The sequence below is a fragment of the Malus domestica genome, chromosome 15 (assembly GCF_042453785.1).
Source record: "Malus domestica chromosome 15, GDT2T_hap1".
Taxonomy (NCBI): Eukaryota; Viridiplantae; Streptophyta; class Magnoliopsida; order Rosales; family Rosaceae; genus Malus; species Malus domestica.
Window position 1 is genome coordinate 4931674 of NC_091675.1, and position 25780 is coordinate 4957453.

Consider the following 25780-nt stretch of genomic DNA (forward strand, 5'->3'; position numbering starts at 1 on the left):
ATACGCACGTTGAATATTACATGTAGAATCAAGAAATTAAGACTGTAACGTATGAGCATTGGACAATAAAGAATCTCAATTATGAGTTATACAAATATTTTGTCAAAAGATAAGAAATTTAATCAAGGATATACTAAGATCAACATATATGATTGGTGATATTTTCTTATCTATTCGAAGATAATTCAAAGAATAAAATTGAATGGACAAACAAGTGCATCTAACTTTTAGATGTTAAAAAAACCCCGTACAAATTGAAGAAAATTTACACTTATTATCTATTTACACCGCTATTTGTATCATCTTTGTAATAGAAGTAGGGTCCACTATGTATGTCTCATCTCTATTAGAGAGACGATACAAATGATGGTACAAATAAAATGTAAGAATAACATTTTTTATTGTAATTACATATGCATGTTATAGGTACTCTCCCTAGGCTTCATTTTCTTATTTGTACACATGTATATATGAACTCTCTCTATCTCTTCTTCACCATAATACATTTCATGGAACAAAAGCCTTCATCTTCTTAATCCACGAAATGAAGGACTTTTTGGAATTCCTGAACCCCAAAAAGCCATGCTCTTTGCTCTTATTCGTACTGTCCAACACAGCCTCCCCACCAAACACTAAGTCAGCAAACCACCACACCGCCACCTCCTCCAACTTGGTCGGCTGCAGCTCATTCTCCCTCACAATCTCCTCCCACACACCAACTTTCCCCTCCATCATCTCCACCAACCTCAGCCTACCACCCTCCTCCTCATCAAACCCATACTCCTCAATCCCAAACTGCTCAGCCAACACCTTCCAAAAATGCTTCCACTTAAACACATCCCCATTGTTCACATTAAACGCTTCGTTTTTCGCATACGGATCCACCGCCGCCCATATATGCTGCTCCGCTATCAAATTTGCATCCGAAGCCACCGCATAACACTCCCAAGCCGCTTTGCTACCGGGAAACTTCAATGGTCTTCCTTCCTTCTTACATATAGCAGCATAAACACAAAGCGCACCGATTATGTTCATCAAGCTATAAGGGGAAAACCCAAAAATATTATTAGGCCGATGTACCGACCAAGTTAAACCCTTTTTTTTCTCAACCTCTTCGAATAAAATGTCTTCAAGAGTGTAGTAAAAATTGGGCACGTCAAGCCTGGGCAAGTCCTCCGTAAACGGCGGGTCGTGGGCTTTGATTTTCCCTATAGACTCAAACGGTCCGATATAGTGTTTGGCCCCGGTCTGCAAGGACACGTGGCAGAGGTTCGGAGCCACGGGGATAATTGCACGCAAGACGTTGCGGAGCATGGCCCCGTTGGCCTGGCAGTTCTCGACCTCGGTGGCTTTACTGGTCCATGTCACGTAAAATATGTGCGTGACATCGGTTAATTGTGACAGCTTGATTTTGGTGTCTTCCGCATCAGACACGTCACATTGGATGTAGTCAACAGGATGATCAACGTTCCAGTTTGGGCGGGGGCGGCGTGCGACCCCGTACACTTTCCACGGACCGCCGGGGGTATCAGGGAGTGGGAGGATTTCAGATAGGCTGTTGCCCACTATGCCCGTCACGCCGACCACTAGCGCCACGCTTTGATGACCTCGTGATGATGACGCGTCAACTCCTTCCAATTTTTTCTGAAAAATCCATGTCAAGTTAATGTTTATTTGAACATAAACGCTTTTGAACAACAGTAATGCTTCTTATATTCAGAAATTAGTCCCAAACAAATCTAAATTAACTATTAAGAAGGTAGCTGTGGTTGATATTGTTACCGTGGCAGCGCTAGCAACTCCGGCCCACCACAAGCTCATTTTGATTTGGCTTCAAATTACAAACAGAAGAGATGGAGAAGCGAACAATCGATGTTGATGAGACGATTGAATATTCGACAGCGTTGTGCCTTTCATTGGTGATATTTCTCTCTTTTTATAGATGACAAAGGGATCCATCTTTCCCCACATATGACGCAAACTCTTAGCTAGCTATGAGACTATGACCAATATATGGATATTTATCATTCATGGGAGTCGGTTGCATGAAATTTCTAATTGACTAGTAATAGTGTATAGATCATCATGTACTTGCACATGGAAATTCTAGAGGCTTCAGGGGCCTCGTTAATAAACGAGCCTAACCTTGGTGTTTTACTTCATTTTGTCTGGCCCTGATTTCGTTGTGGACGTTCCCATCAACTCTTCGGGGATTGATATATGTAGATCTAGCTGATGGATCGAAGATCTAATCGAAACGCGCAAATTAGGCTAATAGAATAAAGCTTTGTAGATTTACTATTAACTATACAACCATAACAAACGGCATTGATCCAATAATCTCCTTCATGACTCCCTTTAATCCAATAATCTCACGAAAACTGTCAGCATGCTTGGAAGAGATTAATCACAATATAACAAGCCATATTAGAATTGTAATATCATAGTTCCTCTATATGGCTGTCAATATTATAAAGCATGCTGGAAATAATTGCTTCAAAAAACCCATAAATGACACACATCTTCTCCCTTGTTGAAGCTAACATCATTAGCTACCTCGAGGACCTAGTTTATTTTTTGTCAGTAATGCAAATCCACTGGACCATTAGTATCAGAAACTTTGCATTCGCCTTACAAACACCAAACTGAAAAATCAAAAGAACCGACAATTCTTTTCATTTTCTTTCGAAAATAATACTTCCTGTGGATGCCACATGTTAGAATTGTACAATTAATTTTCTTCTCTTTTGACACACGTATATTGATAAATATCAACGAATCAAAGCGCATTGTCCAATTTCTACAGCTGAGAGAAATGAATGCTGCAAAACTAAAAGGGGATTAAAACCAAATTAACATCGATAATTCCCACATCATCATGGCATATCAGAATAATTTTCACAGTACATACTCATAATTTCATGTCTCATGCATGTACACATATATCATCACTATGTGTTTATTGAAAACAACTGTTTTAAGGCCATCTTGAACCAAATGGTCCAGAAGCGCAGAGGGCCGAAAATAGCCCGAAAACCATCTCCAACTGAGGGATAGGCCAGAGGGCTCGTGGGCCCCACACAATCTAAAAGGGCCAAAGGGCTGGCCCAATCCAGCCAGCAAGCCCCGAGCTGGCCAGAAATGTGACCATTCCTGTCGGATATAACCGACAGAAATATAGGCCAAATTGTCAAATGCAACGACTAGCTGACGTCAGCTAGCAGTTATTTTTTAATATTTTTTTACAGTTTTATTTATTTATTTTTATTTACAAATTTTTTTTAACTTCTATTTTTTTTTCTATAACTTCCTATAGCTTCTATTTTACAAAATTTGTTTCATATTTTTTTAAGGGGTGTTTAGATTTAAATGCCTCATTGTTCTATTTGTTAGATTAAACATCTATACCTTCTAGAATTTTTATTAAACATTTTCCTACATTTTAGGTGCCAAATATATTATAAGTAGCATTTTTTTAATGCAAAATTACACAATTTGCCATATATATAATGTACCAATTAGCTAATAGTTATCCAAATCTCCTAGAATCTAGTAGAGACGTATGTTTTAAAAATCTAAAAACATATCAAATTTGACTTATTTATGCTTCTAACATGATATATATTTATGTTCTTTCACGATCATTTTACAATTTTTTCGTGCCATTTCTTTTCTGTAAGTTGATACTCTTCCATCCTCCTTTGTGAGTCATGTTTATTCCCTTTCTATTTTCATTTGATGCAAACCTCTTGATTTGAGTATTCGTACCGCGGTACATTTGGAAAATAGATTTTTCTAGTGGTAGATGATATGGGGTATGTTTCCATTTAGTATTGGTACATTTCTAGCCGATATGTTGGTACATTTTAAGTTGGCATGGGTTCATTTCATATCAGCATTGGTACATTTCAATTTGGCATTGGTACATTTCTAAACGATATGTTGGTACGTTTCAAGTTGGCATGGGTATATATCCTATCAGCATTGGTACACTTCAATTTGGCATCGATAACTCCGAAGTTAAGCGAGTTCGTGCAAGAGCAATCTCGGGATGGGTGATCCACTAGGAAGTTCTCATGTGAGTTCCCAGAAACAAAACCGTGAGAGCGTGGTCGGGGCCCAAAGCGGACAATATCGTGCTACGGTGGAGTCGAGCCAGGGATGTGGTGGGGGCCCAGGCTGGGATGTAATAATTTGGTATCAGAGCCAATCCTGGTCAGAAGAGTTATACTTCATACACATTTGTGTCTTTGCATAAGATCATCTCAAGCCAATTTGTAGAGAGAAACTTAGTGAATTGTATAATAGAAATTCATGATAACCAAATTATATCATAACAGTACCTTGATTGGAGTCAATAATTCAGATAAATTGCAAAACCTGAAATTTATCATTGCTCATCCTGATCGAAATGAAGTATATTAACATATACAACATTAAACATGTCACTATGCAGGTATATCTTAATCATATAATCAGTTTAAGCTTTCAGGAATCAAACCAAAATACAATACCATAAACCATCATAAAAATTGAAGTCAATGAAATAAAAACATTGTGCTTTGGCACTTGGCAGATGACTACGTTCACACTGAACGAAAACATGGTGATATGGATAGGAATTTAATCAACATAAATCCAATAAAATAGCAGAGATTATAATAGGTTAAAACCATGCTTTGTGGTTTTCCCAAGAAAAAAAAAATACAAACAAACCATACTTTGTGATTCATGACCGTTGTGCCGCAAGAGAAAAAGGAACGTGGAGGTCTTGTTATTCGTATATGATGGTGTTGCTCATGTTAATTGATGGCCGTGGGTTGAAAAGATTGCATAAAAATTTAAGATAGGTGTATTGTATTTTCCTACACCTTGCTTTAAATTTTTGTTTTTAAGGCTCATTTCATCAAATTTTCGACAATTTTAATCAAACTTCAATCTTAATAGGTTTTAATCACATAATCAGTGGTTCTGATACTAGTGATTACAACTTAGCATGGTTATATAATTAAAACACAAAGAAATAATCGGTTGACTTGATTACAGCGATAGCCATGGAAGTTGAACAAGAATGACCTTGACTGGTGTAGCTATGGTTGATAGTTAATCACAAACAAGAACTCTTACACTCACTTAAAGACCTTTATATTCTGATGGTGATAGACCCTAAATGCATAACCCTTTCTCTGTGAACAAGGAATTCATTTATATGGATGCAATGGTAGCCAACTTCCATCTATCGTTGAGGGTTGGTTGTTCACCCGTTGCACCAAATCCCAATCATGTATGGAGTGGCTTTAGAAGCACGTTGGATGTATTTCCTCAATTATAGGATGTTGGTTTTACATGTATTCAAACTCTAATGCTTTGCATTACCAACGTATTGTTGGAAATTTGAGTAGTTTGAGTAGAAATTTCTTTGTCCCACATTGGCCATTCCCAAAAGATTTTATCACTTTATAAGGCTTTGTCCTTTATAGAAAGTGATTGGAGTAATAGGTCTGGAGACTAAAATTGGGCTCATCCTTGGGGTTGGGCTTTGGGGTGTACTAATTAATTAGTTATATATTAATATATATTTAATTGTCAAAAGATGGGCCTTGGGATGAAGTAATTATTTTTCGGAATCAATTAATTATTTTTAATTTTGAATTTAAATTAATTAATTATTTTACCAACAGACTCATCTTTTTAGATGAAGTTTGAATTGTGAAAATGTAGAAACAAAAACACCATTTTCAGCGGATGTCTCACAACAGATGCATCCCTTCCTTATACCTGTTGCGAACATGTATAATCACATTATATATACATCTATCTGCATGACATTTAAAACACAAAAAATCATAAATCTTCTCCTGCAATCATAAACATCCTTTCTAAGAGAACCACATTAATATTCGCCAGAAGTCAATTTTTCGGTGTTGGAATTTCTTACTTAGATCGTTGAATCCTGGTGAAGCAGACGTCCGTAGAACTACAAGCACTGAGTAGGGGCGAAATTTCTGTTTCAAGGACATTGTGGTACACAAGCCTCGATCTTTTATTACTTTGCTTAATTAATATTTCATCTTGTTGAGTCTCTGGAATATATTTATTCGTATTTATTATTAGTATATTTATTTTATTACGGATTGTTAACATATATCCAACATATATTACTTCTCCTTTATCACAAGTAGTTGAGTCCACATAGGACTCTTTGCCATTATAATAATGATAGGACTATTGTAAATTAGGATGAACTTGATGGGTAAACCCATATTTATAAACCTTGTAGACAAAATTTTGGAAACTAAAAAACATGAAAGTTGATGATTGGTTTATTACTGAAGTATTGATAAACATACTTAATTTTATTTGTAACACATCATTTAGTTTCCAAATTTCATCTCCATAACAATATCATATGAATAAAGAATACACCATGTTGATGCACAAAATCAGCGAAGACTTTGGTACAACAGAAAGTGTCAGGTTTTGTGACCTTCGCTTGGTTGCTTCGGTCACTAGTGAGGATAAGTACGTAAATGAATAGAGACAGAGAAGCAAACACAGGATGTACGTGGTTCACCCAGATTGGCTACGTCCACGGAGTAGAGGAGTTCTTATTAGTAGTGAAGGGCTTACACAAGTACAAAGGATCAAGCTCTCAATTTAGTGAGTTCTTGTGAATGATTTAACACAAAATGGCATTAGGCAATATTGTGGGGGAATGACCCCTATTTATAGAAAAACTTGTAGCTTTGTCACATTGACATGTGTCATGTTATGATTGGTTCTTGATGTCGACACGTGCTGCGCTCTGATTGGCTTCTAATCTTGACACGTGTCGAGTAGTGATTGGCCTCCTGGTCGGAGGGGAACTCTTCTGGGTCCTTGACAGTATAGTGTTGGCCGGTGCTCGGTAGTTTCGGGATTGGTCAAGTATGGTACAAACAGTGCTCCCCTAAGTTCCCGAGTGAGGGAAACTCCTCGGTTGGGGACTTGCAAGATCCAATCCCTTGAGTAATCACGAAACTTCTAAGTACCGAAGTGTGGTCTGATCTTCATCTGCCCTTCTCTGGAAGTACCTTTCCTCCATCCGGGAATGGTGTATTTAGCTGATGTTGACGCACAAGGTAATGTATCAATTTTGGATGAAGCTTAGTTGTAGTTTCGGGCTTAGTCAAGTGTGATACAAACCCTATAGTAGGAGTCCCCCAAGTCGCCGAGCTAGGAGATCTGCCGAAAGAGGTGACAGACAAGGTAAGCAGTCAAACTTCCAAGTAAGCAACCCAGGATCAAAGGTTTGACTTCGGCTTCCGGTTGATTGTTCTCCTTCTCCTTGTCTCTCATTCAACTGCCAGGATAAGGAGAAGCAAATGGATAAGAGATGATATGAGATACTTTTGCTTTTGAAGAAGTAACTTTCCACAGGCTTATTCTTGAACTGTGCTGGAGGGTTTTCTGGTGCCCTTCAGAGTATAAGGCCGACTCAAAAATTTGAGGGTCAAAACAAGTCCATCAAATCTAGAGTACGTTCGACCTTGATGATATGGGATACTTTTGCTGTTGACGGAATAATGAATGTGGTATGGAAAGGTGTCGTGCTGTAGTGATCTGTTTCAGCTCACCGTTGAACCTTCTGCTTCAATCTTTTGCATGGCAGAAGTGGTGTGCAACCTTTGCATTTAAATGGTCCTTCAGAACATTCCTTCATAGTGACTCATCCACGCTTGGCAGCTTCAGTGTAAAGAGCCAATATCTGATCAACTGTCATGAGGCATTTGCCGGTGGAATTCGTGACCTTGACAGCAGTTGAGGATGAGTACTCGAGAGCAATGCTAAGTAAGCAACCAGGCAAAGGCTCCAGGCAGTCAGTTCCAAATTGGAGGTTTGATTTCAGGTTCCGACTGACTGCTCTCTTTCTCCTTGTCCTGCAGGTGTGGACAAGGACAAAGACAAAGACAGGGAGAAAGCATGATATGGGATACTCTTGCTTTCGACCCTGATGATATGAGATACTCTTGTTCTTGGTGTGGCTTATTTGCTGAGGTATTATCGGGGGGAAATAAAGCTGAGTATTTCGAGAGGTTATGTTGAGGGTGCCTTTTCGAATGCGAGAAAGGGTTGAGCATTTTTGCAGGTTTGCCTGTCCGTTGAGGAGGGAGGTCAATGTATATAGGGATTTCCCAATAACAAGTAGTAATGCTATTCCTTTACCCTTCTTGGTCACAGCAATGTAGTGGGAGCTGCCAGCTTCACGTGTTTTAATTTTGTCAGAGCACTTTGAAAAAGTGGTATGTGGTATCTGGAAAGCTGATGTTACGTGTGAAGATTACAGACAAGCTTTATCTAAGGAAATCTGGCTCTCGAAGTTCTGAGAGTTGTGCCTCTTCGGTTTTCGAACAAGTAATCCCGTCGAGGATCTGACTCTCGAGATTCGGAAAGCGGTGCTACTCCGGTTTTTTAGAAAGTAATTATGTTGGGAGTCTTTTCTCGAATGTGAGTAAAGGTTGGACGTTCTTGCCAACCTGTCTTGCCGCAAAACCCGGAGGTCGACACACATAGGGACTTTCCAGTTGTCAAGCAGTGGTGCTGTTCCTTTACCCTTATGGGTAATAGTAGGGTAGCTGGAACTTCGAAATTCTCGTGCCTAAACTTTGTCAGAGATCTTTGACAAAGTTATATGTGGTACCCGAGGAGTTGATGGTGCATATGGAGAGCGGTGATTGAACAGTAAGATTCACGTGCTTTCTACTTCACCAGAAATCTTCGACAGATTGCCCGTAATTTCCGCAAAGCTGAGTGTGCATGTGACAGGTGCTGACGAGGCTGAAAAAGCAGGTGCTTCTTCGATTTCTGAGATCGGCCCTCGTGGTCTCTGAGCAGCCCAGCTTTTGAGAAAGCAAACGCCTCTTCGATTTCTGAGATCGGCCCTCGTGGTCTCTGAGCAGCCCAGCTTTTGAGAAAGCAAACGCCTCTTCGATTTCTGAGATCGGCCCTCGTGGTCTCTGAGCAGCCCAGCTTTTGAGAAAGCAAACGCCTCTTCGATTTCTGAAGCTCCGTCGAGTGCAGATTTTTATAGAGGCTGGCATTAAGTTCCACAGCACACTTGAATCTCTACCAGTAGAAGCTCATTTCTTGCACTTCTAAGATCTTGATTTGTCTGACCTCTTCCTTCTTCAACACATTTGAAAATGTCTGGACCCTCCGACCGTCGTTTTGACTTGAACCTTGGAGAAGAGACAGCCACGCCTTCTCCAGACAACATATGGCGCCCATCCTTCATATCCCCTACTGGTCCTCTTACCGTTGGGGATTCTGTGATGAAGAATGATATGACCGCTGCAGTGGTGGCCAGGAACCTTCTCACTCCCAAAGATAATAGACTACTTTCCAAACGGTCTGATGAGTTGGCTGTTAAGGACTCTCTGGCTCTTAGTGTTCAGTGTGCAGGTTCTGTGTCTAATATGGCCCAACGCCTATTTGCTAGAACCCGCCAAGTAGAATCATTAGCTGCTGAAGTGATGAGTCTCAAACAGGAGATTAGAGGGCTCAAGCATGAGAATAAGCAGTTGCACCGGCTCGCCCATGACTATGCTACAAACATGAAGAGGAAACTTGACCAGATGAAGGAATCTGATGGTAAGGTTTTACTTGATCATCAGCGGTTTGTGGGTTTGTTCCAAAGGCATTTATTGCCTTCGTCCTCTAGGGTTGTACCTGGTAATGAAGCTTCAAATGATGAACCTCCAATGCCTCCTCCTTCTGGGGTTTTGTCAAGTACTGAGGCTCCGGATAACCACCCTCCGGTGCTTTCTCTTTCTGGGGCTCTACCGACTGCTGAGACTTCCCCTAAGCAACCTTTGTGAAGGCTCCCTTTTGTTTGTTTATTTTGACTCATGTATATGTACATATTTGTGGCTTATCGAAAATATTAATAAATAAGCTTTGCTTCATTTCAACATATTGTGTTAAATACACCAAAGCCTTCTTCATAAAGTTCTTTGAATTTTTGCTTTTGTTGAAACCTGTATTGTTGAAGCTTTGTGAGTGAAGCATGTAGTTTGAGGTAGTGTTCCCTTAATTTCCCGAGTGAGGAAAACTTCTCGGTTGGAGACTTGAAAAATCCAAGTCACTGAGTAGTCACGAACTTTTGAGTACCAAGGCGTAGTAGCATATGGTGGGAGTCCCCCAAGTCTCTAGTCGAGGGAGTTGACGAATGAGGTGTCTTGCTAATAGTCCATGTCGTAAGTACCAAAACTTCATTCTTTTGTTTTCTAAGTGGTAGCCCCGGACTTTTTCTTCATAGATTTTGTTTATGAAGGTTGCTAGGCCCGAATAAGTGGAATTGCAGAAGGTGTAACCGTTGGTGCATTAACATCATAATGGAAGCATCACAATGATGGAAGCATCACAATGATGAAAGCATCATAATGATGAAAACACCATAATGATGAAACATCATAATGATGTTTCTTTGGTGGAATTGTTTTTCATTTCCCCTAACAACCGGAATTGTTTTTCAACATAACACCATCATCTGTAGGTCGAATCACAAAGTTGTCTTCATGAAAGTTGTTCGTTAATTCCTTAACTACAACATATCCAAATTGGAGAGCCATCGGAGCAGTACAACTCCAGAAATCCAGGTATGATGAGTGACTGTTTATCATTTGTCTGTCAACCCGTCAGATTTGTTGTGAGCTTTGAAACTCTATTTTCTCTTGCTCAGATCAGCATGCTTTCTTCATTGAAGTTGTTCCTCAGCTTGTGAACTACAACATATCCAAATTTGAGATCCCTCGGAGCTGTATAACTCAAGAAACTCAGGTATGATGAATGACTGGTTATTATTTTTCTGTCAACCCGTCAGATTTGTTGTGAGCTTCGAAACTCCATTTTCTCTTGTTCAGATCGGTATGCTTTCTTCATTGAAGTTGTTCCTCAGCTTGTGAACTACAACATATCCAAATTTGAGATCCCTCGGAGCTGTATAACTCAAGAAACTCAGGTATGATGAATGACTGGTTATTATTTTTCTGTCAACCCGTCAGATTTGTTGTGAGCTTCGAAACTCCATTTTCTCTTGTTCATATCGGTATGCTTTCTTCATTGAAGTTGTTCCTCAGCTTGTGAACTACAACATATCCAAATTTGAGATCCCTCGGAGCTGTATAACTCAATAAATTCAGGTATGATGAATGACTGGTTATTATTTGTCTGTCAACCCGTCAGATTTGTTGTGAGCTTCGAAACTCCATTTTCTCTTGTTCAGATCGGTATGCTTTCTTCATTGAAGTTGTTCCTCATCGACTCTTTCATAACATATCAAAAATTCAGGATGAACTAACGGTTAAATATTTCCAGATCTTCGAAACATCACAACAGCTTCGAAATCTGCAAGAAGCCGACTATCATGTTTGGAGCTTCAACACTTTAATTTCCGTCGCTCAAACAGAAATGGTTCCTTCTTGAAAGTTGTTCATATGCTCAAGAACTATAGGGTGTCCAAAATTCAGCTCCATTGGAGAAGAGCAGAGGTTGCAGAAATTTGATAGATGAAAGGAGGCGGAAGAGGGAGAGAGAGAAAAAGTCTCATGGGTTGGATTTCTATTTTGGGGCAGATTCCAATTTTTGTAGCACCTTCATTATTGATGAATTGCTTGTACTTTTGTCCATTATGAAATTTGGGACTTTGGCTTGTGGTTGGATCTATTATAATATGTTTGAGAACATATATAAGTGAATAAATAAGAAGGAAAATTTTGGGCCCTTGTGGGTGTAAAACAAAAAATGTTTATGTTTACCCAAGTGTTTTTGTACAAGTTCAAGGGCATCTTGGGTTTTGTGAACAAAATTTGTTTATTTGGAGCAAGGTTTTGTGTTGAAGCTTTGTAGGTGAAGCTTTGTGGGTGAAGCTTTGGAGGTGAAGCTTTTCGGGTGAAGCTTGTTGGGTGAAGCTTTTTAGGTGAAGCTTTGTGGGTGAAGCTTTTTAGGTGAAGCTTTTCGGGTGAAGCTTTTTGGGTGAAGCTTTTTAGGTGAAGCTTTTCGGGTGAAGCTTTTTGGGTGAAGCTTTTTAGGTGAAGCTTTGATGGTGAAGCTTTTTGGGTGAAGCTTTTTAGGTGAAGCTTTTTGGGTGAAGCTTTTTAGGTGAAGCTTTGATGGTGAAGCTTTTTGGGTGAAGCTTTTTAGGTGAAGCTTTGTGGGTGAAGCTTTGGAGGTGAAGCTTTTCGGGTGAAGCTTTTTGGATGAAGCTGTTTTTTTTTTTTTTTTTTTTTTTTTTTTTTTTTTTTTTTGGCGCTTGACACGGTCTTCATTTGCTTGTTTTGTAGTAACTGTGGAAGACAGATTGCTTTCTGATTGAGAAGGGTTCCGGCATTGCTTGCTATGAATGTAAAAGAGTGAGGGCTGAGTTGGCTAAATTACCTCTTTATTGAATTCATTGCCAAATGGCCTTCATTACATAGGATGCCGAACGGCTATAGCTCAACACTTGTACATCGTGAGTCTATTTGTAGTAGTACTTCAAGTGATCAGCGTTCCATGGATGGCCAAGGGTCTTGCCATCGGAGCTTCTAAGTGTGTAAGAGCCAGGGCGACTGATGCCAATGACTTCATACAGTCCATCCCAGTTTGGACTAAGTGTGCCTTCACTCGGGACTCTGTCGCAGAGTAATCTTTTCTTTAAGACCCAGTCTCCTATTTTGAAAGAACGAGGCTTGACCCTAGAGTCATAATAGTTGGAGATGCGCTGCTTGTAGGCGACATTCCTCAAGTGAGCTTGGTTTCTGTGTTCCTCGACTAAATCCAAGTTGAGGGTGAGTTGTTTGTCATTTTCACTTTGAATGTAGTTCTGGACTCGGAATGTTGCTTGCTCGAGCTCAACAGGGACAACCGCCTCTGTGCCAAAGGCAAGTGAGAATGGAGTTTCTCCTGTTGAAGTCCGATATGAAGTGCGATATGACCAAAGAACTTGGGGTACAAATTCTGGCCAACAGCCTTTAGCTTTGTCCAAGCTGGTTTTCAAAGTGCGCTTGATTATTTTGTTGATGGCCTCAACTTGTCCATTAGACTGGGGATGAGCTGGAGAGGCAAAGCATAAGTTGATGTTGAACTTAGAGCAGAACAACCTGAACTTCTTGTTGTCAAACTGTCGCCCATTGTCAGTGACTATCGCATTGGGAATGCCGAATCTACAAAGGATGTTCTTCCACACGAAGTCCTCTATCTTTGCCTCAGTAATGGTTGCCAAGGGTTCTACTTCGGCCCACTTTGTGAAGTAGTCCACTGCAACGACTGCGTAACAGACTTTGCCCTTCCCTGCCGGCATTGGGCCGATCAAATCAAGTCCCCACTGGGCGAAGGGCCAAGGGCTGATCATAGGAGTAAGAGGCTCTGGAGGGGAATGAGGAATAGCCGCATATCGTTGACATTTGTCACATGAGCGGGATACTTTGATGGCATCCTGGTGGAGTGTTGGCCAGTAATATCCTTGGCGAAAAGTCTTGTGTGCTAGGGACCGAGATCCAGCATGATCTCCACAGACTCCCTCATGTATTTCCCGAAGGACGATTTCCGCCTCGGCAGGCGTAAGACACCTTAAGTATGGCAGGCTAAAACCTCGCTATTGTGGCGATACCCTTGACGCGGGTTTGACCCACTGCATTGACTGCCTGGGGGCGAGCGCTATTGTGGCGATACCCTTGGTTATCGGGATAGTGTCCCTTACTCTTTTTACTGAAAGGAGAGTGGTGAGGATGGAAATCCTTCCTCTTGCCTTGAAATTGATATGTCTGTTGATTCGGTGAAGCATTATGCAAGGCATGGGGAGGTGCCACTGCTGTTTGGAAAGTCGAGGTCTTCTCATTTAGGTGAGTCTGGCTTCCACCTCCCACTTGTTGATAAAGGATGGTTGTAGGGGGTTTCTCCTGATATGTCTTTGCCTCGGCGGAGGCATGGTTATAAGCCTGCGCCATCACCTCAGAGTAAGTCTTCCAAGTATTGGCATTGATCATGTATTTAAAGAAACAATCACGTAGGCCTGCCGTGAAGGCTTTGAGGGCAGTCTTGTCGTCTGCCTCGGCACACCGGGAGTATTCATGGCTGAAGCGGCCAACATACATACGTAATGACTCGTCTGGCTTCTGGCGGATAGTGTACAAGTCATCTGCAGAGTGCAAGCGATCGGTTTGGAAAATGTGTTGGGAAACAAATAGTTTCCTCAATTCCTCAAATGAGTCTACCGTCTCAGGTGTAAGACGACAATACCAATTTAGAGCTCCGCCAGAGAGGGTGGAGGGGAAGAGAAGACATCGCTCTTCGTCGGTGTGCATCCGGTATGCCATGGTGGACTCAAAGAGGTTAAGGTGCTCAATCGGGTCCTCTTTTCCAGTATAAAGTTGCAAGCCAAGCTTTTGCTTTGTCTTTGCTTGAAGGGGGGTGTTGAGGATCCTCCTTGTAAGAGGGCCAGGCCTGGGTTGGTTCCAGTCAGGTATTTCAGCCTGACGTTCAGCCTTCAACTTGTTTACTTCCTCAATAAGTTGTAGGACAAGGGGGTCCTGAGCGGAATTATGTGCCACTGGAGCTTTCTTTCGTAAATCTCCATCTCCTCTTGGAATTAGGAAGGTTTGATCAAGGGCATGTGATTTTTCCCTAGACTCGCTGTACTGGCTTCCAGGGTATGTCTGTCGGAACACCTCTGAGTCCCCTGTACCCTCATGTCTCTCTGGGACTTGTTGCCCCTTCCCCAAATTGGTGGCCGGCTTGGGCCGTGGCAGGGGACCGAGTCTCTCAGAAATCCTTGGGTCATTAATCTTTGAGCTTATATGGATGGAATTCTCTCGACGTTGCTTCAGGAAATCCCGACAATCGCGAAAGACGGCTTTCGATCCTTCTGCCCCTTCAGCAAAGAGGTGTCTCCCTCCACTTCTCATGGTTCGGGTCGAAGCAACTGGGTTAAGAGAAGCCTCATGTTGATTATCAAGTCGAGGGGTAATCTGTTCCCTATCAGGGATATCTATGTCGAATGCATGTGACCCTCCATGTTGGAGGGCACCCAGTTGATGGTTGACTTCCACGGGGGCAACAAGCTCGCGTGTCTGAGCTTGCCTAGCTTCGTGGAGTGTCTCGAAGAGCTTCTCATATTGCTCCTGGAGGACCTCATTCCTCATTGCTATCTTGTTGTTCTGAGCTTCCAACTCATCGACTTTAGCTTGAAGAAGAACTCGTTTTCCTTCCTTCTTTCGTTGTTTCGCACTATGTGCAAGGGGGGTGTCATTCTGTGTGCTATGGCTTCCTTCGCTTCCCATGCTGGAGAGGGATGCCTGATCAAAAGAAAGTGTACGAATGATAGAAACCAGCTTGACACAGCTGAAGAGAGTAGGAATAAGTGTCGTTTCCCACAGACGGCGCCAAATGTTGATGCACAAAATCAGCGAAGACTTTGGTACAACAGAAAGTGTCAGGTTTTGTGACCTTCGCTTGGTTGCTTCGGTCACTAGTGAGGATAAGTACGTAAATGAATAGAGACAGAGAAGCAAACACAGGATGTACGTGGTTCACCCAGATTGGCTACGTCCACGGAGTAGAGGAGTTCTTATTAGTAGTGAAGGGCTTACACAAGTACAAAGGATCAAGCTCTCAATTTAGTGAGTTCTTGTGAATGATTTAACACAAAATGGCATTAGGCAATATTGTGGGGGAATGACCCCTATTTATAGAAAAACTTGTAGCTTTGTCACATTGACATGTGTCATGTTATGATTGGTTCTTGATGTCGACACGTGCTGCGCTCTGATTGGCTTCTAATCTTGACACGTGTCGAGTAGTGATTGGCCTCCTGGTCGGAGGGGAACTCTTCTGGGTCCTTGACAGTATAGTGTTGGCCGGTGCTCGGTAGTTTCGGGATTGGTCAAGTATGGTACAAACACACCATAATAGGGCTCTGATTTAATCTTTCTCCTCCTCAATTTCTCTCCCCTGTTTCTGATATAAGTGAAATCTTTTTCCTCCTCAATTTCTCTCTCCTGTTTCTGATACAAGTTTCACAACACTTATTACACCTTTGAATCTCTCTGTCCGAACTTTTTTTTTTGACAAAAAAAAATCTCTCTGTCCAAACAATAGCTCACATGAATCGTGGAATTAACTATATATGGATTTGAATCCGCTTCGGACCTTAGTATCCGGAGCCTCATCATCTATTAATCTAGGCCACACAAATTGAATCTAACGGTCTTCTTTAATTCATTTTCCTGGCCCACCACACGCAACCAACGACCCTGATTTGACTTACACACCAATCAGCAGCCCATATTTGTGGATGAAGAGGCTCCGGACACTAAGGTCTAGAGTGGATCCAAATCCACTATATATTACAAATCTTTTCTTTTGGGCACTGTACTATGATTAGTTAATTATATTATTACAATTCTTCCTCTGACCTTGTTTGGACTCAAAATTTACACCATCGGCCCGTGCAATTAAGGTCGTTAAGTGAGTATAACTCCACACCATTGGATAAAAAAGTAAAGATAATAATATGGTTTTTTATCATAATAATTATCTTTTAATATAAATTATCTTTGCATTTTCTTAAACGAGATAAATAGTATGCGAATTATCTCCCCAAGTAAGCAGTACAAATCAAATTGATTTGGGATGTTTGGCGTGTGGATGTGTGGATTGGATCAGTTTGGTTTGGCTGATGAATTCGAGTGGTATGCTGCAAACTGATGACTAATGTTATTCATACCAAGTTTTTATACCACATTTCTATACCACCTTAGGTGGCATCTGATGTGGACAGCCACATCATTTGAAAATTTTGCAAAACCCAAGGAAAGGTGTTTGTACCATACTTAACCAATCCTGAAACTACTGAGCACTGGTCAACGTTATACCGTCAAAGGCCCAGAAGAGTTTCCCTCCAACCATGGAGGCCAATCATAGTGCGACACGTGTCGACATCAGAAGTCAATCACAGCGCGACACGTGTCAACATCAGAAGCCAATCACAGTGTGACAAGTGTCAACATCAGAAGCCAATCGCAATACGACACGTGTCAATGTCATAACAAAGCTAGAAACTCTTTTATAAAAGGAGATCATTCTCCCACAATATTTCCTAATGTCATTTGTACTAAATCATTCACTTGTACTCACTAAAAGAGAACTTGAACCTATGTACTTGTGTAAACCCTTCACAATTAATGAGAACTCCTCTACTCTGTGGACGTAGCCAATCTGGGTAAACCACGTACATCTTGTGTTTGCTTCCCTATCTCTATCCATTTACATACTTATCCATACTAGTGACCGGAGCAATCTAGCGAAGGTCACAAACTTAACACTTTCTGTTGTACCAAAGTCCTCACTGATTTTGTGCATCAACAAAAGGAATAAGAAAGACTCTTAGTATACCACAATCATCATTTAATTAACTAGTTTTTCTTAATTATTAGTTTATTAAATAATGAACTAAATTAAAAAATATGATTAATTCAAATGATGTGGCTGTCCACATCAAATGCCACCTAAGGTGGTATGAAAATGTGGTACAAAAACATAGTATGAATAACATTACTCGCAAACTGATATTCAGTTGATATTAGAATATTGTTTATTTGTAGATATCACTTTGAAGCTGCTGATGGGATTGGATTTTGAATTGATTATTATCCATTTAGAATATGGTGATAGTTAGTAAAAAAATGAATTTGAAATTCATTTAAACGGGGATCAGGATACATGCATGGATGGATTTAAAGGTGATGGAATTATGATGATGAGATAAGAAGCTTAGGGAGGCTAGGCCCTTGGTCATGATGTGATAATCCTGTATAGGCTTTTATTTTGCTTTGAAAAGTCACAGATAGCCATCTAGAAGATAGGCTTTAGCCTATGTCACAGATTAGTCTCCATTCCGTGAGTTTGAGTTTTGGTTGGACTCTACGAAATTGTCAGGCCGTGCTAAGCAAAAAATATGAATGTTATAAATACAAGGTGCTTTGTAATAGGAAAAGGCTCTCTCTAATTCAACACACAAATTACCTTGCGTAAAGTTTCTCAACAACTTCAACAACTTTGAAATTTTTGTTTTTATTTTTTTCATCAACACATCTTTAGTTTAGATAAACAGCACTGTGAAGGCAACCGGCGACATCTTCAGTTTGAATAAACAACATTGAAGTCGTAGAATCAACAGACCGAGAAGCACTTTCAGTTTGGATAAACAACACTGCTTAGAGACTGATTGGTTGTTACCCAAGTCTCGATCAATAAGGATTTCCGAGTTCTTGTTGGAAGAGATCATCTCATCAACCTTTTCGGCAAAGTGAGGTGTTACAAGACTCAACACATTGAAAGCCAAGTTTATGATTGGATATTCGCAAGTGCATTTTAGAGTTCGACATTTTAATGGCCGAACCACATTTACAATCAAGACACTTATCTCTTTTGAGTATTTGTATCCGTACAGTCTGGTAACAGTTCAGCTTACTTATTTCTCACGAACATAATTCCTGGGACCTAACCCAGTGCTGATGATTCATGAACTTCGAAGAAACTAGCAGCCTTGTCTTCAGGCTCTAGAACCCAAAAGGCCAAAACGAGTTCCTTCCTCGGTTGCAATCGCAAGACGCAAAAGTCAGCAGTGCGCCCAATGCCACATCAACATATTTTACTCCCCGACCGAACTCGGCTAACGAGTTGGCACGTCTCGCACACAACCGAAGAACGTAATTAACTTATTAATTACTCGGCTTGTGCGCCACATGGGCTAGGTTGTTTTTAGGATCAACAGACCCTTATCTAGTTGCTTTTCATATCCTTAGTTCCCTTATCCAATGAAAGCTCTATATGAACCACTCATCTTGTGATAACTCATCTTGTGATAATAAACCAAAACACCTTTTGATCTTAATCACAATGATGCCATCAGATAATATTAATTTAAGATGATTATTTGCCTAATCGATCTCTTCCATCAAACTGAAATCAAGCTAATCTCTTCAGAATTTCAGGAGATAATTACCATGCTCTTGAAATCACAATAATATCGGAAAGATTTATCCTAACAAACCTTCTGTTAAATGATTTAGAATAACGGTCCAATAACGTAATATTACAACCTTCCTTCTTTTTCTCCCCCGATCAATCTAAATGAGCTGGTGGTGGGCAAGTGCTGTTGAAGCTGCCAAGGTAAGAACAAGTTACTATTTACTGTTCTAACTTCTTATGATTATCGTAAGTAATTATGAATTTAATTTGCAGAAGAAACACCAAGAAGATCGTTACGAACCACCAAGTATCCCCAAGAGCGTAGGGTTGGTGATCGGCATAACGGGTATAGTGGGCAACAGCCTCGCCGAAATCCTCCCGCTCTCCGACACTCCTGGCGGTCCATGGAAGGTTTATGGAGTTGCTAGGCGTCCGCGCCCGCACTGGAACGCAGACCACGCAGTGGACTATATACAGTGCGACATCTCAGACCCGGACGACACCCAAAAAAAGCTCTCCAAATTAAGTGACGTTACCCACATCTTCTACGTTACTTGGACTAACCGGTCCACTGAGAACGAAAATTGCGAGGCCAATGCCGCCATGTTGCGCAACGTTCTGCGCATCGTTATTTCAAACGCGCCGAATCTCCGTCACGTGTGCTTGCAAACAGGAACCAAACAATACATCGGACCATTCGAGACGTTTGGGAAAATTGATCATCATGACCCGCCTTGTTCGGAGGATCTGCCGCGATTGAACGCGCCTAATTTCTATTATGCCCTCGAGGACGTGTTACTGGAAGAGGTAGGGAAGAAGGAGGATATCACTTGGTCCGTCCATAGGCCCGGGGTTATTTTCGGGTTTTCGCCTTATAGTTTAGCGAACATGGTTGCCATGCTGAGTGTGTACGCGGCAATATGCAAGCACGAAGGGATGCCCTTGAAATTTCCCGGAAGCAAAGAGGCTTGGAACTGCTACTCTGATGCTTCCGATGCGGATCTGATAGCGGAGCAGCAGATATGGGCGGCGGTGGACCCATACGCCAAAAACAAAGCGTTTAATGTCAACAATGGGGATGTTTTCAAGTGGAAGCAGTTATGGAAGGTGTTGGCTGAGCAGTTTGAGATTGAGGAGTACGGGTTTGATGAGGAGGGTGAGAAGCTGAGCTTGGCGGAGTTGATGAAGGTGAAAGAGGGGGTGTGGGAGCAGATAGTGAAGGAAAATCAGCTGGAGCCGATGAAGTTGGTGGAGATCGGACAGTGGTGGTTGGTGGATCTTGTGTTCGGTGGGGAAGGCTTGATGACTAGTATGAACAAGAGTAAGGAACATGGATTTTTGGGGTTTAGAAACTCTGGGAATTCGTTTGTCAGTTGGATTGATAAACTGAAAGCTTTTAAGATTGTGCCTTGATGGTTGTCTTTGATTGGTAATGCTTTTAATTAGTTTGATGATGATGTTGATTTTTAGGGTCTGGGAAAATGTTTTGTTGCGGGTTTCATATCTTCTTGTGAACTACTTGATTTCTATAATAATGTTTTGTTTTGAAATTCTTATGGATATTGGATGAGCTTAGAGCCTATGGCAATTTGATATTTTATAAAAAAAAATTGCGCCTAAATAATAATGTTATTCTATAACATGTATTATATATGGCAACACATTTATTTAAAAAGTATTTAATAAATTTGACAACTGTTGTCAAATTAGGCAATAGAAAGTTTTGCCTTTAATTGACTCAACAACACGTAAGAAACAGATTCATTGAAGGTTCGGTTGAAGAGAATTTGCTGCTATTTATGTCTATTTATGTCTAGGTTTGGTTGAAGAGAATTTGCTAATATTTCTTTTGGAGATGTTCTTAGGTTAATACCACATGCTAGTGTTTTTTGGTTGACGTGTTTGGGGTCCTCTTTTGCAGATTACAAGTCCAGCTTTGTTTAAATTTGGCCTCATCAAAGTCCCGTGTTAACTTCCTAGCAATGACTAAAATATCGATAATATCGGCGAAATATCGCCGATATTATCGTTTTTCAAAGAGACCGATATTTTCCCACGTATCCCCATAATTGTCATCAAAATATTGCGATATTATCGAAACGATCGTCGTGGTTCCGTTGTTGGAAAGGCAGCCAAGGCTGCGTCGTCGCAGCTGCCTAGATCTCTCTCTGCAATCCAGGCTCAGACCCAAGATTTGCGCCTCTGTCGTCGAAAATGAAAAATCCATTTTCTTCGAATCCCAAAAACCCGCTCGGGTTTGAATCAAACCGTTTGATGGATCCCCTTGCCTGATGGTGCTCGCCGAGAGGTGAGAAAGGGAGGAAGAACGATCCACAGGTGGTGATGGTGCTCGCCGGAGTGTGCGCCATTGTGGTGGAGGTCACGGTGAGGTGTGGGTGTGGTGTGTTTGTGCTACGGGAATGAGAGTTGCAGAGAGATAGTCATGGTTGCTTTGCTAGAGGTTTCTGGAAAAAGAGAGAGAGAGAGAGAGGGAGAAAGATTTCTAGGATTGTGTTTCACATGTTGATAGGAATTAGGAAATAAGAGAGAGAGAGAGAGAGAGAGAGAGAGAGAGAGAGAGAGAGACTTATGGGATACAAAAAAGAAGAAAATAAAGTAGAGGAAGAAGAATTGAGAAAGGAGGAACAAGATACGAAAAAGAAAATGTCAGATATAGGACTGGGAGTCTCAATTTGGGACCTTGGGTTATGTGAGGGAGGTGAGGTGGAGGGGTCACCATATGGTTTAAAGAAAATGGTCAACATTAATTTCATTCAAAATATCTTATATTTATTATTTTATTTTTTTAAATTAAATTGTTTTATTTGGGAAATCCATCTTTAAGACCTTGAAAGTCTCTTTGAAGAACAGATCATGCTATATACTTGAAACTCTAACGTCACATATACTATTTTTTTGTAAAAAAAAATAACACATTTTTCATGTCTTTCTTATATTGTACTAATTCATTATATATACATGATTATGGTGTGTTTAAACTTCTTTCATTAATTACTACATATTTTCTACACTCACAATGTTTGTCAGCTCGCTATATAATCAACTTAAATCAGTTAAATCCATCATGCAATGCATTTCCTTCCAATTTTTTGTGATAAACTAATAGATAATTGACTAAATAAACATTCTGCAAAGTTTCAATAAAAATTTACAAGTTTTTCTTACAATTTCCGTGGTTTTTATTCAATTTTTATCGATATCGATAATATCCCGATATTTCCATCGAAATTTCCGTATTTTTGGACTACCGATATTTCTGATATCATCGATATTTAATACCTTGCTTCCTAGTATATCTCTTTAATTGAAAACTACTTATTACTTTAGTCTAAAGAAGGTGGGAAAATTGCACTGTACAAATGAACAGTGTTTTGAACCACATTTCAGTTTATTTACAAGATTGCCACCACCTCTTCAGTTTCAGATTGAAATTTTCGATTTATTTGCGAAATTGCCATCCTTCAGCGTGCACATGTTGACCATCGTAGAAAGGGTGGGGGTGGGGGTGGGGGATGGAAGCAAACCCGATTTTGTTCCAAAGATTTCTTCAACGACAAACTCATTTTGCTCTAGAGCTCTTCAACGACAAAGTTGATTCGGCGCCTCACCGTCGCACACCTCGCCTTCCCTTCACTGTTGCACACCTCGCCTTACCTCGTTGCCGCACTCCTAACCATACCTTGAATCAATGGTAACATGCCAATTGTATATATTTTTTGTCAATTTTTATCATTATTCTGGAAATTAAGGTTTGATCTAAATTTGGTGTGGCTGTGCTTCAGCCAAACTCACGAATTAGGCTGAGAGGGAGATATATGGGAGGAATTGTGGACAGATTACAGGAAGAGAGGCGTGGGCTGGCAGGGAGGGGAACGAAGAAGGAGAAGTGAGGCTGCCAAAAAGGGGGTTATGGTTGATTTTTTCTCCTCAAATCAATTGTTGGTGTCGGTGATTGACGAGCATTGATTAGAGGGGAACTTTCATTTCCTTTGTTTGTTAACCAGAATGGGGTCGATGGGACCATGCTCTGTTGCACGTTCAGATGAGTGATTTCAGGGATTTGGGGGCAGAGAGAGTGATTTTAGGGATTGGTAATCCCATCTCATGTTTTCCCCTCATATCTGTCACGCTCAACCTCTCTCTATTCCTTTCTCTTTCATTCTCTTTCAGACTCTACCCTTCTCCCAACTCTCAATCTCTCTCAACTTTAGTGCTAACCCTAATTTGTTCTTTCTTTCCTTAATTTTCTCCATCCAAGCAATGAAAATTCGAATTGAGTTTTCAGATTATTGATGCTTCACGGATAGAGAATGGAGAGAGTTGATTGAGGGAGTTGGTGAGTATGAGCTTGCACAGAGGGAAGAACGCAGAAAGAATGGGAGAAAACGATTACACAGAGACAAGGAGAGAAACAGAGAGAGAGATTGCAGAAAGAGGAGGATGACGAAAATTGAGGAGGAACCCATGTCTACAGAGAGTAAGTTCTGAACCAAAGCTTATTTTCTCTAATTTTTGGCTAACAAATTTCTGAAGCGGAAGAATCAAGGAACCTTGCGTTTAGAATTTAATCCTGTTGATGCATAAAACTGGAGGTCTTGGAACAACGTAAATCCGACCGTGAATCTGCAAGAAATGTAAATAACACAAGATGTATCGTGGTTCACCCCAAGGTTTGGGCTACCTCCACACTGATTGTATTTCTCTGAGAGTAATTATGAGGGAGAGAGTGTGAGAGCTTTTGCTAGAGGCTTAGGGTTTGTGAGGGTGAGGAGGCCCTTTTATAGAATAAGGGCTCCTTCTCTAATTACATATTTGCCTATTTTTTATTACATAATTACATTTAAGTCCCTCGAGTATTTATACGAGGTCTAAATACGAGGCCCTAAATATGGTATAAACAGTAGTCCCCTAAGTCTTCAGTCAAGAAAGTCTCTTGGCTAGAGACTTGAAATTCAGTCCATGTATGGGTCGAAGTAACTAGATGTTGTCTTGAACTGATGCTCGATATGAGGCAGTGCTCAATCTGAAATGACGCTCAACTAGAAGTAGCACACGCTGTGAGGCTGCTCGGCTCATGGCTTATGTTGCCTTGGTTAGCTCGGCTTGTGGCGTTTGAAGGTAAGGGAGTCCATTTTATAGAATAAGGGCTCGCTCCTTAATACATGAATGATGGGCTAGAGTTGATGCTCTCTAATGATGGTGAGGGAGTCATTTTTATAGAATAAGGGATCGTTCCTCAATACATAAATGATGGGCTAGAGTTGATGCTCGCGAGGAGGCGGTTGCTCAGTAGGCAGCGATGCTCTCTAATGGTGGTGAGGGAGTCCCTTTTATAGAATAAGGGCTCACTCCTCAATACATAAGTTATGGGTTAGGAGTGACGCTCGCGGCTAGGCGGTTGCTCAGATGGCGGCGTTGCTCTTTAATGATAGTAAGGGAGTCCCTTTTATAAAATAAGGGCTCACTCCTCAGTACATGAATAATGGGTGCTCTCTAATGAAAGTGATGGAGTCCATTTTTTAGAATAAGGGCTCGCTCCTTAATACATAAATAATGGGCTAAGTCCCCTAAGTATTTTTCATGAGGCCCAGTTGAGGCCCAATATATGGTACATAATGTAGTCCCCCAAGTCTTCGGTCAATAGAGTCTGTTGGCTGGAGACTTCAAATTGAATCCATGTATGGGCTGAAGTGACGGTTGTTCGGAGGCGGTATTTGTATACCCTGCACTGAAGCTTTGTAGGTGAAACTTTGCAAGTGAAGCTTTAAAGCTAGAGCTTTGTAAATGACGCTTTTGAAGCTAGAGCTCTGTAAATGAAGCTTTTGACATGAGTGATGCTAATGAATGTTTATGTTGATTGACATGAGTGATGCTCATGGATGTTGACATGAGTAATGCTCATGAATGTTTATGTATGATTGACATGAGTAATGCTCATGAATGTTTATGTATGATTGACATGAGTAATGCTCATGTATGATATGAAGTACTGGGTGTACTTTTGATCACCTGGTTGGTGGCATGAATGAGAGTACAGGTTGTACATTTCATCATCTGGTTGGTAGCATGAATGGCTAGTTGCCAAATGATATTAAAGTACGGGTTGTACATTTCATCACCTGGTTAGTGGTAATAGCGGCAGGTTGCCGAATAATTTTTGGAGTAATGGGCGTACTTTTGGTCACCTGGTTGGTGATAATAACGGCGGGTTGCAGAATAATTTTGGAAGTACTGGGCGTACTTTTGATGATCTGGTTGGTGGTAGTAGCGGCGGGTTACCGAATAATTTTGGAGTACTGGACGTACTTTTGGTCACCTGGTTGGTGATAATAGCGACGGGTTGCCAAATAAATTTTTGTGGTACTGGACTGACTTTGGTTCATCTGGTTGGTGCCATTTTGGGCTTATGGACATTCGCACGACATTCCAGCCCATTTATTTTGGGCTTTGCCTTTTCTTTTTTTTTACCCTCTGATGGGGTTTAAACAGATATCTCCGAAAGATAAGAAAAATAAATTACATCATTCAAAAACATTGCTGTAGGTGGGTATGGCAGATGGTTGGATAATGGGATAGTATATGCACAATTGAAGGTTGGGTAGTGGAATGGTAGATGGCTGCAGAAGCTTTTGCTTTACTTTTTCTTTTTCTTTCTGCTTTTCCTTTCTGCATGGTCCACGAGTCCCCTGCGATTATCCCTGGTCTTCCGCAATTATATCTGTCTACCCATGTTTTATGGCCTTTGAAGACCACTTGACTTTAAGCTTTTAAT

General features: G+C 40.8%; 2 protein-coding genes and 1 long non-coding RNA gene across 3 annotated transcripts; 2 read left to right on the top strand and 1 right to left on the bottom strand.

Moving 5' to 3' along the window:
• Positions 1–225: 225 nt before the first annotated feature.
• LOC103431404 (3-oxo-Delta(4,5)-steroid 5-beta-reductase-like) lies at positions 226–1960 on the bottom strand. The gene is made up of 2 exons (XM_008369561.4): positions 1783–1960; positions 226–1644 (listed from the first exon to the last, which is right to left on the bottom strand). The coding sequence occupies exons 1-2, from the start codon at positions 1819–1821 to the stop codon at positions 508–510; spliced, it is 1176 nt and encodes a 391-aa protein (XP_008367783.2). The 5' UTR covers positions 1822–1960; the 3' UTR covers positions 226–507.
• Positions 1961–10403: 8443 nt separating this feature from the next.
• LOC139192307 (uncharacterized) lies at positions 10404–11154 on the top strand. The gene is made up of 4 exons (XR_011576351.1): positions 10404–10637; positions 10721–10818; positions 10902–10999; positions 11107–11154. It is a non-coding gene; the product is annotated as an uncharacterized lncRNA (long non-coding RNA).
• A 7716-nt stretch (positions 11155–18870) lies between these two features.
• LOC103415423 (3-oxo-Delta(4,5)-steroid 5-beta-reductase-like) lies at positions 18871–20537 on the top strand. Its single transcript, XM_008353756.4, has 2 exons — positions 18871–19188; positions 19261–20537. Exons 1-2 carry the CDS (start codon positions 19150–19152, stop codon positions 20398–20400), a joined length of 1179 nt encoding a protein of 392 aa, XP_008351978.1. The 5' UTR covers positions 18871–19149; the 3' UTR covers positions 20401–20537.
• The last annotated feature ends 5243 nt before the right edge of the window (positions 20538–25780 follow it).